Below are 13,185 nucleotides of genomic sequence, written 5' to 3'. Positions count from 1 at the left end.
TTTTAAATGTTACTAAACCTATTTAGAACCAAGGTTTTTTTGATTTGATGTTGTAAAGAAATGTCCTAAAAATACTTGAAGAGTTGTTGGATGCCAAAAGAGGTAATACTTCACGAGTAAACAATAAACACATGACGTCACTGTTATAGGTTGGACGATAATTAAACCTCAGGAGTTCCTTGTAACAGCAACATGGAAACGACATAACTAAAATGTCCTTGCACTTATGTAGAAACAGGATGTGTTGGTTGAAGTAATAGAGGGATACGTCACTCTGATACGTTGTACTGTACGACAATTAAAACAGCAGTTCCTTGTCACAGCAAGATGATAACATAATTAACCACAGTATTAAGAACCAGGATGTGTTGCCTGAATTAATATAGGAATGTCCGAAGAATATTATAAGAGTTGTTGGATTCTAAAAGCACTGTTATTTTCGAAGAAAACAACCAAATTTTGTTGAGATAAACATAATTTGAATAAATGCGTTTTTTAACACTGTCCGTCTCCCGAAGTCTGCGTTGAGACACCACTAGCAAATGTAGCTGGTCAAAAACGCAGTGACTAGGCAAAAATATATATTTCTAGGCTTGGGAAACTTACAAGTAGCACCTTCTTTTGAGGGTAAGGCCGGTTAACTCTGAGATCGTGGGGACAACTTGAAAAGGCGGAACGCTCACACACAAATAAACATATTAAGGCAAAATAGTAGGATTACTATGCACATGAATCTTGAATATTAAAAACAATGGGGTCAATTAAACTAAAAGAAAAAATGTAAATGATATAAATGGATAACTTACAGATCTTATCAGAGCTGTTACGTCTAACAAGAAATCCACTGGACTTATTGGAAAATAAATGCTTTAAAGTCCGTAAAAACGAGAAAGGAACACAATCTCGGCCCAAGTTGACCAAATACACAGTCGCGAAATATAATTGCTTTCTAATAGCTATTAAACTGTCTATTTCCCCCACAGTTCTTAATAGTGATTGAGTCTTGTAGCCAGCACATGTATTCCTAGAAAACAAGGACCACACAACACAGTTACTTTTTAAACAAGAGACAAAGATCACACAGGGCCACCTGACCACAAACTGTTGCCGTGTAGTAGCTAGCAAAAAGTGAAACTTTAGGGAACTTCTCAATCTGTCAAAGTAAGTTATTCATTGTCAAATGAATAAAACAAAATAAAAAAAGGAAAGGAAAAAATCAAATGAATAAACAAACAAATGGAAAATGATAAACATTAACAACAACAAAACATTAACCAGGTTATGCTTTGGTTACAAAAACAGTCCTTTCTGAGTTAAATGACCTCATCGTCACTTGCTTAGGAAGAAGCAGTCTTGCTCTATGATGTGCAAACAGAATGTCTTGGGCAATAGTATTTTCATCCTTTAATCAAATCTCTGTTCAACAGCTTCTTTGAGACGTTTTCAGCATCTCGTGTCGGACATTGAGACAACTGTTCTGTCTGCCTGCTACCAGATTTTCTTCCTTTCGAATACTTGAGTCCTGATTTTTCCACAAGTTTTTGTTGTGCCAGAGAAATCTCTGGAGAGAAAGCACCGCAAATGTCCTTTTCTTTGACGCCGATGGGCCTGCACTTTCATCTGCAACAAAGCAAAACCAAATTTGTTAGACACAGTATTTTGAATTGTCCTGTCGACCACACTGTGGTTCACATTAGTTGTTTACACTGGAACTCAACTGACTAATAAGCCATCTGATATTCCATTTATTTCAGTGTAAGCCTGGAGCCATGTGCTAGATAGGGCATAGTTACAAACCCACACACTAACAAAGTTTGAGAACACATGCAACCCTACTTGACATGATTTTCTATTCTAAAAGAAGGCCTCACCATACATGCATCAAAATAAATAAAGCAAGCAAGATGCTTTGATATAAAATATTTTATTCCAATTTTTTAGAGAGTTGTAATAAGACTAAATCGAGTGCCATGCTGATGGTTAATAGCTGGAAACTTACAAATGTCAACTCGATTTTTAGATGCTCTGGGCTTAGTTAGGCCCTGTTTTGAAAAATTAATTTAAGACTCGAGGCTTTACTATAGGCCTAGGCTTTTATGCCGACATTGAATATTGATAGGCCTAACGTTAGTCTGCCAATCGAACCTATACTGGTGTTGATTTCATTTCTTTGTTTCATGACAAATAAAACATGAAATAAATGGTATCATAAAATAACAGACACCAGTATTTAGTAGCTGTCGATCTATTTTTCATTGGTGCAACGTAAACCCCGTCGAGTCTTAGGCAACTAGTATGGTATTGAAGAGCCTTGTCCTAAATTTTCATAGTTGTCATTCGTGTCACTTGAGGAAGTTATGCATACTTTCTTGTCACAGTAATGCTCTAAAATGAGTATTTGTAACAGGCCTAGAATTACCTGCATCGTTCGTGTAGTGAATCATGCAACAACTCCTAGGCCTATAGTCGATCTGTTGGTGAATCGACGTAACAGGAACGATGGCATCCCAACAGTTCACTATCAAGTATCATAACCAATTCCAGCGAAGTTCAACAGATTGATTTATTTTCTCGGGCAATTGATGGACATTTGCCACCCTCAATACTGCTCCATATATCGGCCCATTTGACGTCGGTTTGCCAACTGTTGGCTGTAAATTTTAGTTAAACTTTCAACCATCGTTACCTTGATATACAGTACGTTATGCAGACGAATTATAAACACGTACAACCAGCAAACGTTACAGACACACATTCTGTGCATTTACATCACGCCGAGCAGAGTAGTTTCTGTATCAGCTGACGTATCACATGGCACACAATACGGATTTTGATTAGCTCTTTACTGAAAAAAATCGCTGCGTAGTAGAAGTCATAACAACGCAAAGCGGACTAAATGAGTTCGTTTTAAACTGCTGTTTACTCTTAAAATAACACTTCCCGAACCATCCAACATCGAGAATTGTAATAAGCATATGAAAACACACCAGAATATTTGGTCAAACCTAGGTACTAAATATGTGCAACGACAGTGAACGATATCGAGTCTGCCCTGATGGACTAGTTACGATACGGACTACGTATGTTGTTTACAAATATGGACTTTGGATTGATATAATAACCCCGCCCCTCTAATAATGCATATGCATATTTTGCTAAAGTCTGTTGAAAATGGTACATGTCTCACTCTGACTGCAGACTTGTATATAGTTTAAACATAGTTGTATGTGATCACCTGATACGGTTGCCTTACGCTGTGAACACCTGTTACGAAGCGCGGATAGCATTGATACAAAAGGTAGGTAGTCTTTTCAAACGTCGGCACATGTAGTGATCCCTATACCTACAGCGAACAGTATTATTCAATATGTCATAGAATGTATTACCACCCGTATTTGCAAATATTTGTAGGGTTAATTTCGTCTTTAGATGTTTTAATAACTGGTACATCTGGCGTTTTGAAGATATTGGATTGAAACCTTTGTCAAAGTTAAGTTGACTAGTTTACATTAAACCGGCTTCTGAACATGATGTCTTTACGTTATATATGCACATGACAAGGTATCATTGCTGGCTCCATTACTACAAGTGGCTCTGAGCTTCAAGCAAATCAGATTCATTCTTCATGAAGATGTATATAAAGTTTCCATGTGTATGATGTTTCTATGTAATTTGTCAGAGATCATTGTCATCATCATCATTAGTTACACTGTTTAACGTTTACAACTATTCCTTTAACTAGGACGGTAGCTTTTCTCCGTTAATGTGAGTAGGGTCATGGGGAAATTTAAGTCATTGTACAAAAGCCTGCAGACTGTAGCCTAACTATCCATGACAGAAGAGGGGAGGGACGGGATTTGTTGGAGGAGGTGAGGTACCTCTTTGGTCATTTTAATTTGTAATATGAATCATCGACCTTGGAAGTCAACTGCTATTGACTAACATTTTAAGAGTGGCATTTTATGTTTTCATGAACGATGGACATTCCGAATGATTTCCACACTAACCGACAGTACGATTTACTTAAACAAGTATACATTAAGATGTTCCTTGATACATTAAGAAATAGTGTGATTGTAAACAGATATTTGGGCAAGGATGTGAAACAATTTCAATCTGCAATATCAACAAACTTGTCCTTGGAATCCTAATAAATTTCATTAAAACAATTCCCCCCCTTCTTCATAACCGCTTGCTCTTTATGACCGTACCCCTTCCCGCTGAAAACTTACACCAATGTGAACTGTCCATGTTATCAAAGGACTGCGCTTATAGTACTTACTAAATATAATAATAAATATGTTAATGATTAATATTTGTTTAACGAAAGATTTATGAAATATCTTCTACCTCAAGAACCAATTGAAATTAAAGTAAATCATTTAAACGAATTGGTTTGTTTGAATCGCAACACTGTATAAATGAGTGTATGTGGCGAAACATTTGATATTGCTCGCATCGATGCTAGAGCAATATAAACTATTTGGTCTTCTGGCTTCTTAAAGTTACTAAGAAAGTCACCGAACATGACGATTTGACCTCATTGAGCCTCTTTTTTACTTACAACCCCGGATTGTAGGCAGCTAAAATGTTTCTGGGCAGCCGATTCACACAGAGATTACAGTAACTGGATCGTGCTGACAAATCTGATAAATCGGTAGCATGTGCTATTAAGTTTACAGAAAGAACTGAGGATATTTGTAATTTCAACAAATCCAAATCAACTGGATTTGTTGGAATTACACATATCCTCAGGTTTTACTGTAATCCCAATAGCACATGCTACCGAATTATAGCACTATCCAATTTTTACTATCGTACAAAACTGTAAGATTTACATTAGTAACTGTGTTCTCTATGTGTATCTGGTGTCCTGGGCAATCGTGTTGTGTAGAAGTGCAAATAAGTATTACTACAATTTGTTTCTTATGGGGGAGGAGATTGACAGTCGTTCAGCAGAGAATAATGACACCTGGATAGTTCAAGTTGACCTTTACAGTTGTAAAGTTTCATCTTTTGCGGTTCTTGAAATGGAGAAGGACAATGGTACAGATGATAAGAATCAGATATCTCAACAAGAATGGACTTTCAGTTCCCTACTTTATAACTAACAGTGTAATATAAACGCTGTTGTCTGCTCTATATCTGTTAAATTGACAGTCTATCAACCAAGTGTTCGAAGTTTCATATTGTAGCTGTTGGTTTTACGTCTAGAGTAAATAAAGTAATCCTGATATGGAGGAAAGGTCAGTTAGTTTTTAAACTAGTGCAAATATGGTAAACCATAAATGCCGCTACGAGGTAATATTTTAATTGGAATAAAAATAAACTTGTCGTATGAGGCAAATTGTAATAGTATAAAAAGGCAATTGTTAAGATCATGATAAGAGTATTTGATGTAATTGCAAATCAACACGGATTATCTAGATTATCTAGATCATTGCCTAATGGATACTTTGAAGAACCTCTTAGGTTTGAATATTCACAACTTTTACACCCATATGCTAATTACGTTCAAGTGTTAAAACTTCCATTGAAGACGATTCAGAAGTTCTCAATCTGTTTTCCTGTGAGCATGGGCAATATTGTTGTTAAGTTAACAGCAGGGACCTGCCCGAAGAGCCAATGAGGTAATTAGTTACTCCCTGATTCATGTTCCCTTGTTATCTCTGGAAGATACAAAATACGTTCGGCAAACTATGTGCCCAAATCGATCATTGCAATCACAATTTGAGACTCAGGTTGAAAATTGCAACAAAGTCCAGGGCAATATGAATGGAGAAGATGTATTTCATTTACAAGGCCTAACTTAGATGTTAAGAAGAACAATAAAACTACAACATTGTTTCCCAAGACAATGAGGATGAAAGTGACTATGGCCTCCATAACGACGAGGACGGTAAAGATGACGAGGGCGTCCAAGACGTCCTAACTAAGTCGTCAATTATGATGACGTACTGTATATATTGCCAAAATATGAATGTGACATACATGATGTTGATAATAACGCAATTATAATTATGTCAATAATGACGATGTGGTCAATAAAGAGGTCATCTTAACGTAAGTGAGGTTGTTGATGATATCAAGAATGACGTTGATAAAAATGTAAAAGGCCGTGATGACGTTGCTGAAGTTGGTTGCGATAACGTACTTGATTTTAATATTAAAACATATGCAAACTGACGACAAAACGATACAATATCAAACACCATTCTCTTTTAGATTACTTTCGAGCCAGAATGAAAAGTGATAAGTGATGGATTTGGTTGACATAATGTCAGGTATGTTGACATTAAGCAAGTTTTCTGTTTATTTACTACCTACGTCATTAATATTGAATTATCTGTTTTATAGTGCTACTACACGTTCTTGTAACGGAAAAAAAACTAGACAATATAGTGCTATTGTTGATAGTGCACGTTACTAAAACCCTCTACTATACCATGATCCATATAAAATTTAACTGTACATTGAAAAAGGATTGATGAAAACTGTAAAGGTATAATGAGATTGACCAAAGAGAAAATTACACGGAATCAGTTTAACTTGGAGAGTTCTCTAACCGAGTATTACGATTGTTCTTTTTTTTTTCTCGCAGAGATTAAAAAGCAGTTCATTCGACATCTAAAAGGGACGTATAAGCACCTTTACGACAATCTTCAGACTGTTTCATACTTACATGATGCACTGCCAAGTGAGGATCGCGGGACGTTTATCGAAAGTGGAATTGAATGCTTGTCAGGAACCTCGGAGAAGAGGGGAAAATGGGAAAGGTTGGAATCGTACCAAGCAATTTGGTCAGACCCACGAGTCAAATCTAAATTGAGGGTAATAGAGGGTGATCCATTATTCGGTAAAACACGCCTGACTCTCCAAATTGCATATGAATGGTGCATTTGTGCCCAAGGGTCAAACTTAGAACAAGTTGAGATACTTATACATTTAAATCTCGGAAAGTTCATGGGTATTACTTCCATCTATGAATCCATTAAGCGATTACTATTACCTAGCGACTTTAATATCGATATTAATATGATCAAACATATTTTAAATGACACTCCCTCGCTAGTGTTTGTGTTAGATAGCTACGACGAATACATTGACAGTGAACCAACGGCAGAGCCACAAGGTGATGTCTTGGCGATATTGAAGGAAGACATATTGGCTCACTCAGAGGTTATCCTAGCTACGCGTTTACCGTGTAATCAGGAGCACTTTAGCACACCCAAGAAAACAATTCGATTAACAGGGTTCGACAAGTTAAAACAAAACCAATATATTCACAACGATATCAAGAATACTGGTTTGATGGAGATAATCAAGGAATCGCTTTTAGAAAACCCTGTCATTGAAGGGTTTTGTCAAGTGCCTTTCGTTCTGGCAATATACACACGCATTACTCAAGAAAACGAGGCCTTAAAGCAATTTAACACCATCACGAGATTCATGCAAAAAGTGATCTTGTGTTTTCACGAGCACCTCAAACAGAAATTGTATAATAAACATATCACATACGTTACTGATCATCATAGCTTGAACGAGTTAGCTTTCAAAAGCCTAACTGGATGTGATGGTCACTGCTGGAGTAAGGAAAAACTTGTTCAAGTTCTTGGACGAGACTGTTTGGGACATTATTTACGCATTGGAATTCTTCGTGAGCTCGATGTGCGACCTCCTCACCTTCAAACTACTGGAACTGATAGCTCTCTAACTATAAGACAAGTTACATTTTACCACAATTTGTTCGTCCTTTGGTATGCTGCTCATTACTTTGTAGATTTTATGGTCAGCAAGGAAAGAGACGTTGAACAACCAACCGAAATAAATATTTCAGAATCTTTGGACGATTTGAATCGTTCAGATTTTCAACATTTTTATCAATTTGCCTGTGGAATTAATCCCAAAGTTGCTTACCAAGTTGTACATTACCTGCAGGGTTTCGAAGGAAGTGAAGCATTTAAAAAACTGTGCCTTCTTGAGCAAAGTAACGAAATCCATCGCGATGTTGATATAATAAAGGAACTAGTTTCTTCTAAAGATATTCATTTAGCAGTTGCTGACACAAGGTTACTGCAGAGAAATATGCTACACATACTTGCCATTGCATCCCATTACAAGGTAAAGTAAAGTCACTAAAATGGGTAAATAAATCCACATATACTTATTTAGGTGAAAAAATGTCATAAATCATACTTTGGTGGGACATATTTCTTATTTGCAATTATTCTCAATATTTCGATTGGATACTAATGGGTACCCTTTCCGTGAAAAAAAAAACAATTGTTATGTTATAGAAATAAAACTTTATACCGTTAAAAGATTAATGTGTCTACTTATGACAATACTTGATGAAGAAATGCAAAAAGTTCAAATTAATGTTTAATAAAAAGGTACCACTTTCATATTTAAATTATTAGAAATCTTACATTTGACCTATGCTGTAATGTTGATTTTGGTTCCTCTTTTCTGCAGATTACAATACCACGTTTATTGCTACTTGAATCTCTGCAGTCCGTTAATATTTCTGGCAATGAAATTGTTTTGAACTCTGGTCTCTGTCTGCCGATACAAAATTATCTACAGGAGCTTTGGATTGAACTAGATGGAGTAGAACTGAACGTGACTAGATTTAAAAGTGTCCTCTCATATGCTTTGAATTGCCAAACATTGACCACTGTTGCGTACGTATAAATAATGTCTTTACTTCAATGCCACAATTAACTACCATTTTAATAAGTGCCTTAAATTGCATTGGTTGGTTGTGTGAGTTGGGTGAGTTGGGTGAGTTGTGCCGGTACAACCCAGTGGTGTAAAATTAGCCTTTTTTTAAAGGTCATCATGTCATCGATATAACATGACTTAATCATTGACGTTGTGATACACAATTAGGCCAGAACTAGTTCATTAACAAATTTCATTCGAATCAGTGACATCAGAATCAGCTACGTGCTCTATCAACTGATATTACCAGTCCCAGTCCCTTTTGTTTTTGGTAATGATCCATTAAGATGGAGCGGGCGTGGTGGTTAGTCAGAAAAACAGTACTTCTCTACGCTATGTGGGCTACATCCAATGAAACTGAGACTTTCAACCTGGATATACACTATGCATCCAAAATTGATTGGTTGGTTTTTGGACACATATGGTATAAATGCGAAATTAGAAGATATTTTCGAGCATTTACTAGAAAAAGACAAATCATATTTCCTTAGATGATATGCATACCAACAGATTATTGGTGATAATGATATTTTGATATAAACATATTATAAACAAGACAATTAATTATTAAACTTAATAATAATTTTTAGTAAAGTATCACATTTTTTATTCAAAACTGAGGAAGAAAATGCCATAAGTTTGTGCCCTTTTACTAGATTATTTTATATATTATTTTAAACTTAACTATTATATTTTTAAGCAGAATATGAGAGTAAATATTTGGAAGGGATATTGGCAGCCGTGGTCTAATCTATTAGGTTTTGAAATATGGTTTTTGGACATTATTATTATTATTAATAAGAGTATCACAGTAATTTGTACTTTGCCGATGGTGTTGAAATAGCTTTCGTGTTATATAACTTAAGTTAATCTTGTATATGTCTGTATGCATATGTCACGAGAAATAAAAATAAAAATAAAAAATCTTTTAAAAAGAAAAGAAAAGACAATTCATCCTTTTGTTATCTCACAATTCATCCTTTTGTTATCTCACAGATTTTCCCTAATCCTGCTCCCTATTCGGTTCGATGAGAAAGACATTCTGTTACAACTTCAAGAAAAGAGATTGACAGGTAAATATCGTTAACTGTGACGTGGATTTGAGATTACCTTTTGCTGACAACAATATATTCTTTTACATTCGAAAGAAAAGAATTCAAACTTTGAAAAGTCCTCTAAAGTCTCACTTCTTTATTGGGGATGTATGTATGTGTGTATTTTAGATCCTCCTGCAAGCAGGAACTCGCGAAGAAGCCATCATTGGCTTATCAAAGCCGCAAGCTGACCGAAGACAGTCTCTTAGATTCATATTAAACGTCAATGATAGTGAATTGTCAATGTCAACAACTCTGTAACTGGACGACATACATTAATCTTGGAGTGACTCGAACTTGGGACCTTATGATTGAAGGCACCGGCGTTAACCACTGAGCTAACACTCCCTGAGTCAATTCATTATTTACCGCATTGCGAATGTTAGGAAAGTTAAGTCTTATAGAACGAAACTTTTGCAGCTTATATACTTGGGTGTAAATTATCATCAATTCGCTATTTGGTGAGAGTGAAACTGACTCCTGTATATAAAACAGTCATCAAGATGGACCGTGCTCTCAAAGAGTGAGTTCTCAGTCTTTGGAAGGCATGGGCATATCGTTCACTTAATGATTCATTCGTTTTATCAGTGTTCAATTGTACCTTTGACTTAGAGTAGGGAAACAACAGATTCACACTGAGATTACAGTAACTACTGTAAATCTTAAAACTTTGTAACAAAGTCAAAATTGGATTGTGTTGACAAATCTGATGAAATCGGTTGTATGTGCTATTAGGATTACAATAAGAACTGAGGATTTGTGTAATCACAACATATAACAACAGTGGGTTGATGGGATTAGACATATCCTCAGTTCTTACTGTAATCCTAATAGCACATGCTACCGATTTATAGCACGATCTAGTTTCGAATTTGGTACAACACTTTAATATTTACAGTAGAAACTGTATGCTCTGTGTGTATCGGCTGCAACCGAAATCAAAAATGTAGGCGCTATTTGTCAACATTTGAGATATAAGAATTATATTTTACTATAAAATGTTGTTTTTCTCTTTCTCCAATTAGTTTTATGGTATCCATCTTTAATGAGGTATAGCTTGAATCCGCGCTCAGGTTTATGGGAGGTAAGACAACATTTTTCATTTTGTTGGATAATTCGAAAATCTACTTAAGTTTCAGGCAAGTGATTATTTTCTAAATAATTTGTACTATATACGACCTCAATATATAATCAATTCAAACAATAAAGATGAAATGAAAACGGCTAAAAGAAAGAACAACAAACTAAAAACAAGGGAATTATTCGACGACAGGAGCCTGTATCAATTACAAAATATGTTAAGAACATCTACCAGTGTTTGGTATTTCTATAAAATATAAATATACATATAAATACTATACTAACTTGATTTCTGACAGCACACTACTGGGCAAATAGCACTATCCCCGGAAGAACTGGAGAGAGAGGTATGTATAAAAGACATTTTTTTGTTTACTTTAATTATCAGCTCTTTGTATTCTTAAATACGTTTACAACACGCTGACTTGTCAATTGTAACATCCTTCGTTAACACCATTGGATATAATGAACAAATGATCATAGTCCGGCGACCGAAAAAAAAACGATTACTATAATAGCAGAAAGAAAGAAATTGCAGATAAGGGAGGTTAAACATGTGGTTGGTTTAATGAATATTTACACCTGGACTCAAATTCCTGGCCACGAGAAAGGATTTGGCATTTCTAAGACAGTTATAAAAGGAAAATGTTAAGTAGTATGACGTGGTAAGTAGTTATTATGACTTAAGAAACACGTAATAAATATAACATTGTTTGACTTAACGCGTTCATGCTTTGCAAGAAGAAAACACAAAATATTGTGCTGCCGTGTTCGTTTCGACAACATGATTATCTCAAACTGTTTTACTTTCTCGATTTTCAGGTTAAAATGTTTCGGGAACTGCACCAATAGGTTAGTTTTACTTATACTATTAACATTTCACATATCCATCCATATGTGGTTGAATTGTTTTACCATTTCCCTTATTTAATTTACGAGTTGTCCAAAAAATAAAAACAAATAATGATAACAAATAGCTAATTATATCTCACCAGACGGCGTACGTCATCCAAACTTTAAACACGGCCGGCAAACAGAGATTTGGTTTTGCAGTAATAATTGTCAGATTTAGTTTCATATTAACATTTTTAATATTTTTCAATTATCAGATATATACAATTGACTGTCTTCCAACATTGCCGACCGTATCAACAAAGGATCCTTCAATATACTAGATCGCCAGCCAGTGACCATCGCCAGCAATACTTGGCAGTAGAATGACAAAGTACAAACTGTAACACAATGAAAGCATGTCGTTTGATCACAACGAAGTGGCGCAGATGAAATTAATACCGAATAAACCATGACTATACAGAAGGCGGATTCAGAACGGATTACATAAGTTTGTGGAACTGGTAGTTGTTAAGGGGTCCCAATTTTTTGTTGAGGCCGCAGATGTGAGACTTATTAAGACAAAAGATCCAATCGATTATTTTAAGATTACGTTCAGTTGCTGATTTGAAGTTTAAAGGCAATTCAACTATATTTTAGCATGTTTGAGAAGATGTCTAAGAGGATTAAATGTTCGGAAACGGGGAACCCCGCAAAATTATCATGGATTGTTCTTGTTTTTGTTGTTGTTATTGTTGTGATTATTAAAATGTAAGAGGAACTGAGCACCTGTTTTACCTACATAACTTCCCTCTTCACAAAGAACACAGCAGCATAAATGTAAATGACAATTTTAGAACCACAAGAGAGAGGGAAAGGGGTCTTAGACCATAATCGTCACTGGGAATTCTACTCATAGTCCCAGGGGTAAAATGCATGGGAGCAAAATATGTCAACGAGGTTTACCGCCACTGAAGTTGCTTGCGGAGGTGGAAATAGGGTTGGGAAGTCTGGAGGAAGTAAGTACAACCTGCAACTGCATACCTCTCGCGTTTTTCGAATCTAAATACAAAATACTAGGTTCGCACTCAGAAGTTACCGTAAACCACAATCACTCGCATTTGCTTGAACCTAGAAGTGCCCGAGATTTAACGACGGTATTGGTCTTGCTATGACTCACAGTAGGATCAGACTTACTCAGGTCTAGTACTGAAGGTACTTATTAGCCTATGCTTTGAATCTAAGCTGTCTGCGTGAAGGTTGTAGCAGGAGTACGTCTGAGATATAAGCTAAAGAATGCATATGGTAAGCTTCGTACACTAGAACAAGTACTTGCATTTGATAAGCTGTGGTACAACACTGCTAAGTAGAAACTTTCGATGGTACATGGATACAAACAGTAATCAGAAATGGTGAGTTGTATCAATATCAATCCAGAAAGAAAAGTTAGAAAAGA

The 13,185-nt window shown here is 35.8% G+C and overlaps 1 protein-coding gene across 1 annotated transcript; it reads left to right on the top strand.

Annotated features, from left to right (window-relative positions):
* Positions 1-3,170: 3,170 nt before the first annotated feature.
* LOC139985207 (uncharacterized) lies at positions 3,171-12,411 on the top strand. The gene is made up of 9 exons (XM_071999471.1): positions 3,171-3,298; positions 6,226-6,284; positions 6,602-8,121; positions 8,476-8,684; positions 9,721-9,797; positions 10,844-10,902; positions 11,198-11,245; positions 11,721-11,750; positions 12,008-12,411. The coding sequence occupies exons 2-8, from the start codon at positions 6,260-6,262 to the stop codon at positions 11,748-11,750; spliced, it is 1,968 nt and encodes a 655-aa protein (XP_071855572.1). The 5' UTR covers positions 3,171-3,298; positions 6,226-6,259; the 3' UTR covers positions 12,008-12,411.
* Positions 12,412-13,185: the final 774 nt, after the last annotated feature.

Source organism: Apostichopus japonicus, chromosome 17, assembly GCF_037975245.1.
Source record: "Apostichopus japonicus isolate 1M-3 chromosome 17, ASM3797524v1, whole genome shotgun sequence".
In the NCBI taxonomy this organism is placed as follows: Eukaryota; Metazoa; Echinodermata; class Holothuroidea; order Aspidochirotida; family Stichopodidae; genus Apostichopus; species Apostichopus japonicus.
The sequence above is the reverse complement of the archived record's forward strand: the minus strand, read 5'-3'. Positions and strand labels throughout refer to the sequence as shown.

Bases quoted from the DNA above. Each gene is read 5' to 3' on its own strand.
- LOC139985207 (XM_071999471.1), top strand. From the start codon at position 6,260: ATGGATTTGGTTGACATAATGTCAG. The intron at 6,285-6,601 runs GTATGTTGACAT...TTTTTCTCGCAG, and splicing joins TTTGGTTGACATAATGTCAG to AGATTAAAAAGCAGTTCATT. The intron at 9,798-10,843 runs GTAAATATCGTT...TTCTCCAATTAG, and splicing joins TCAAGAAAAGAGATTGACAG to TTTTATGGTATCCATCTTTA.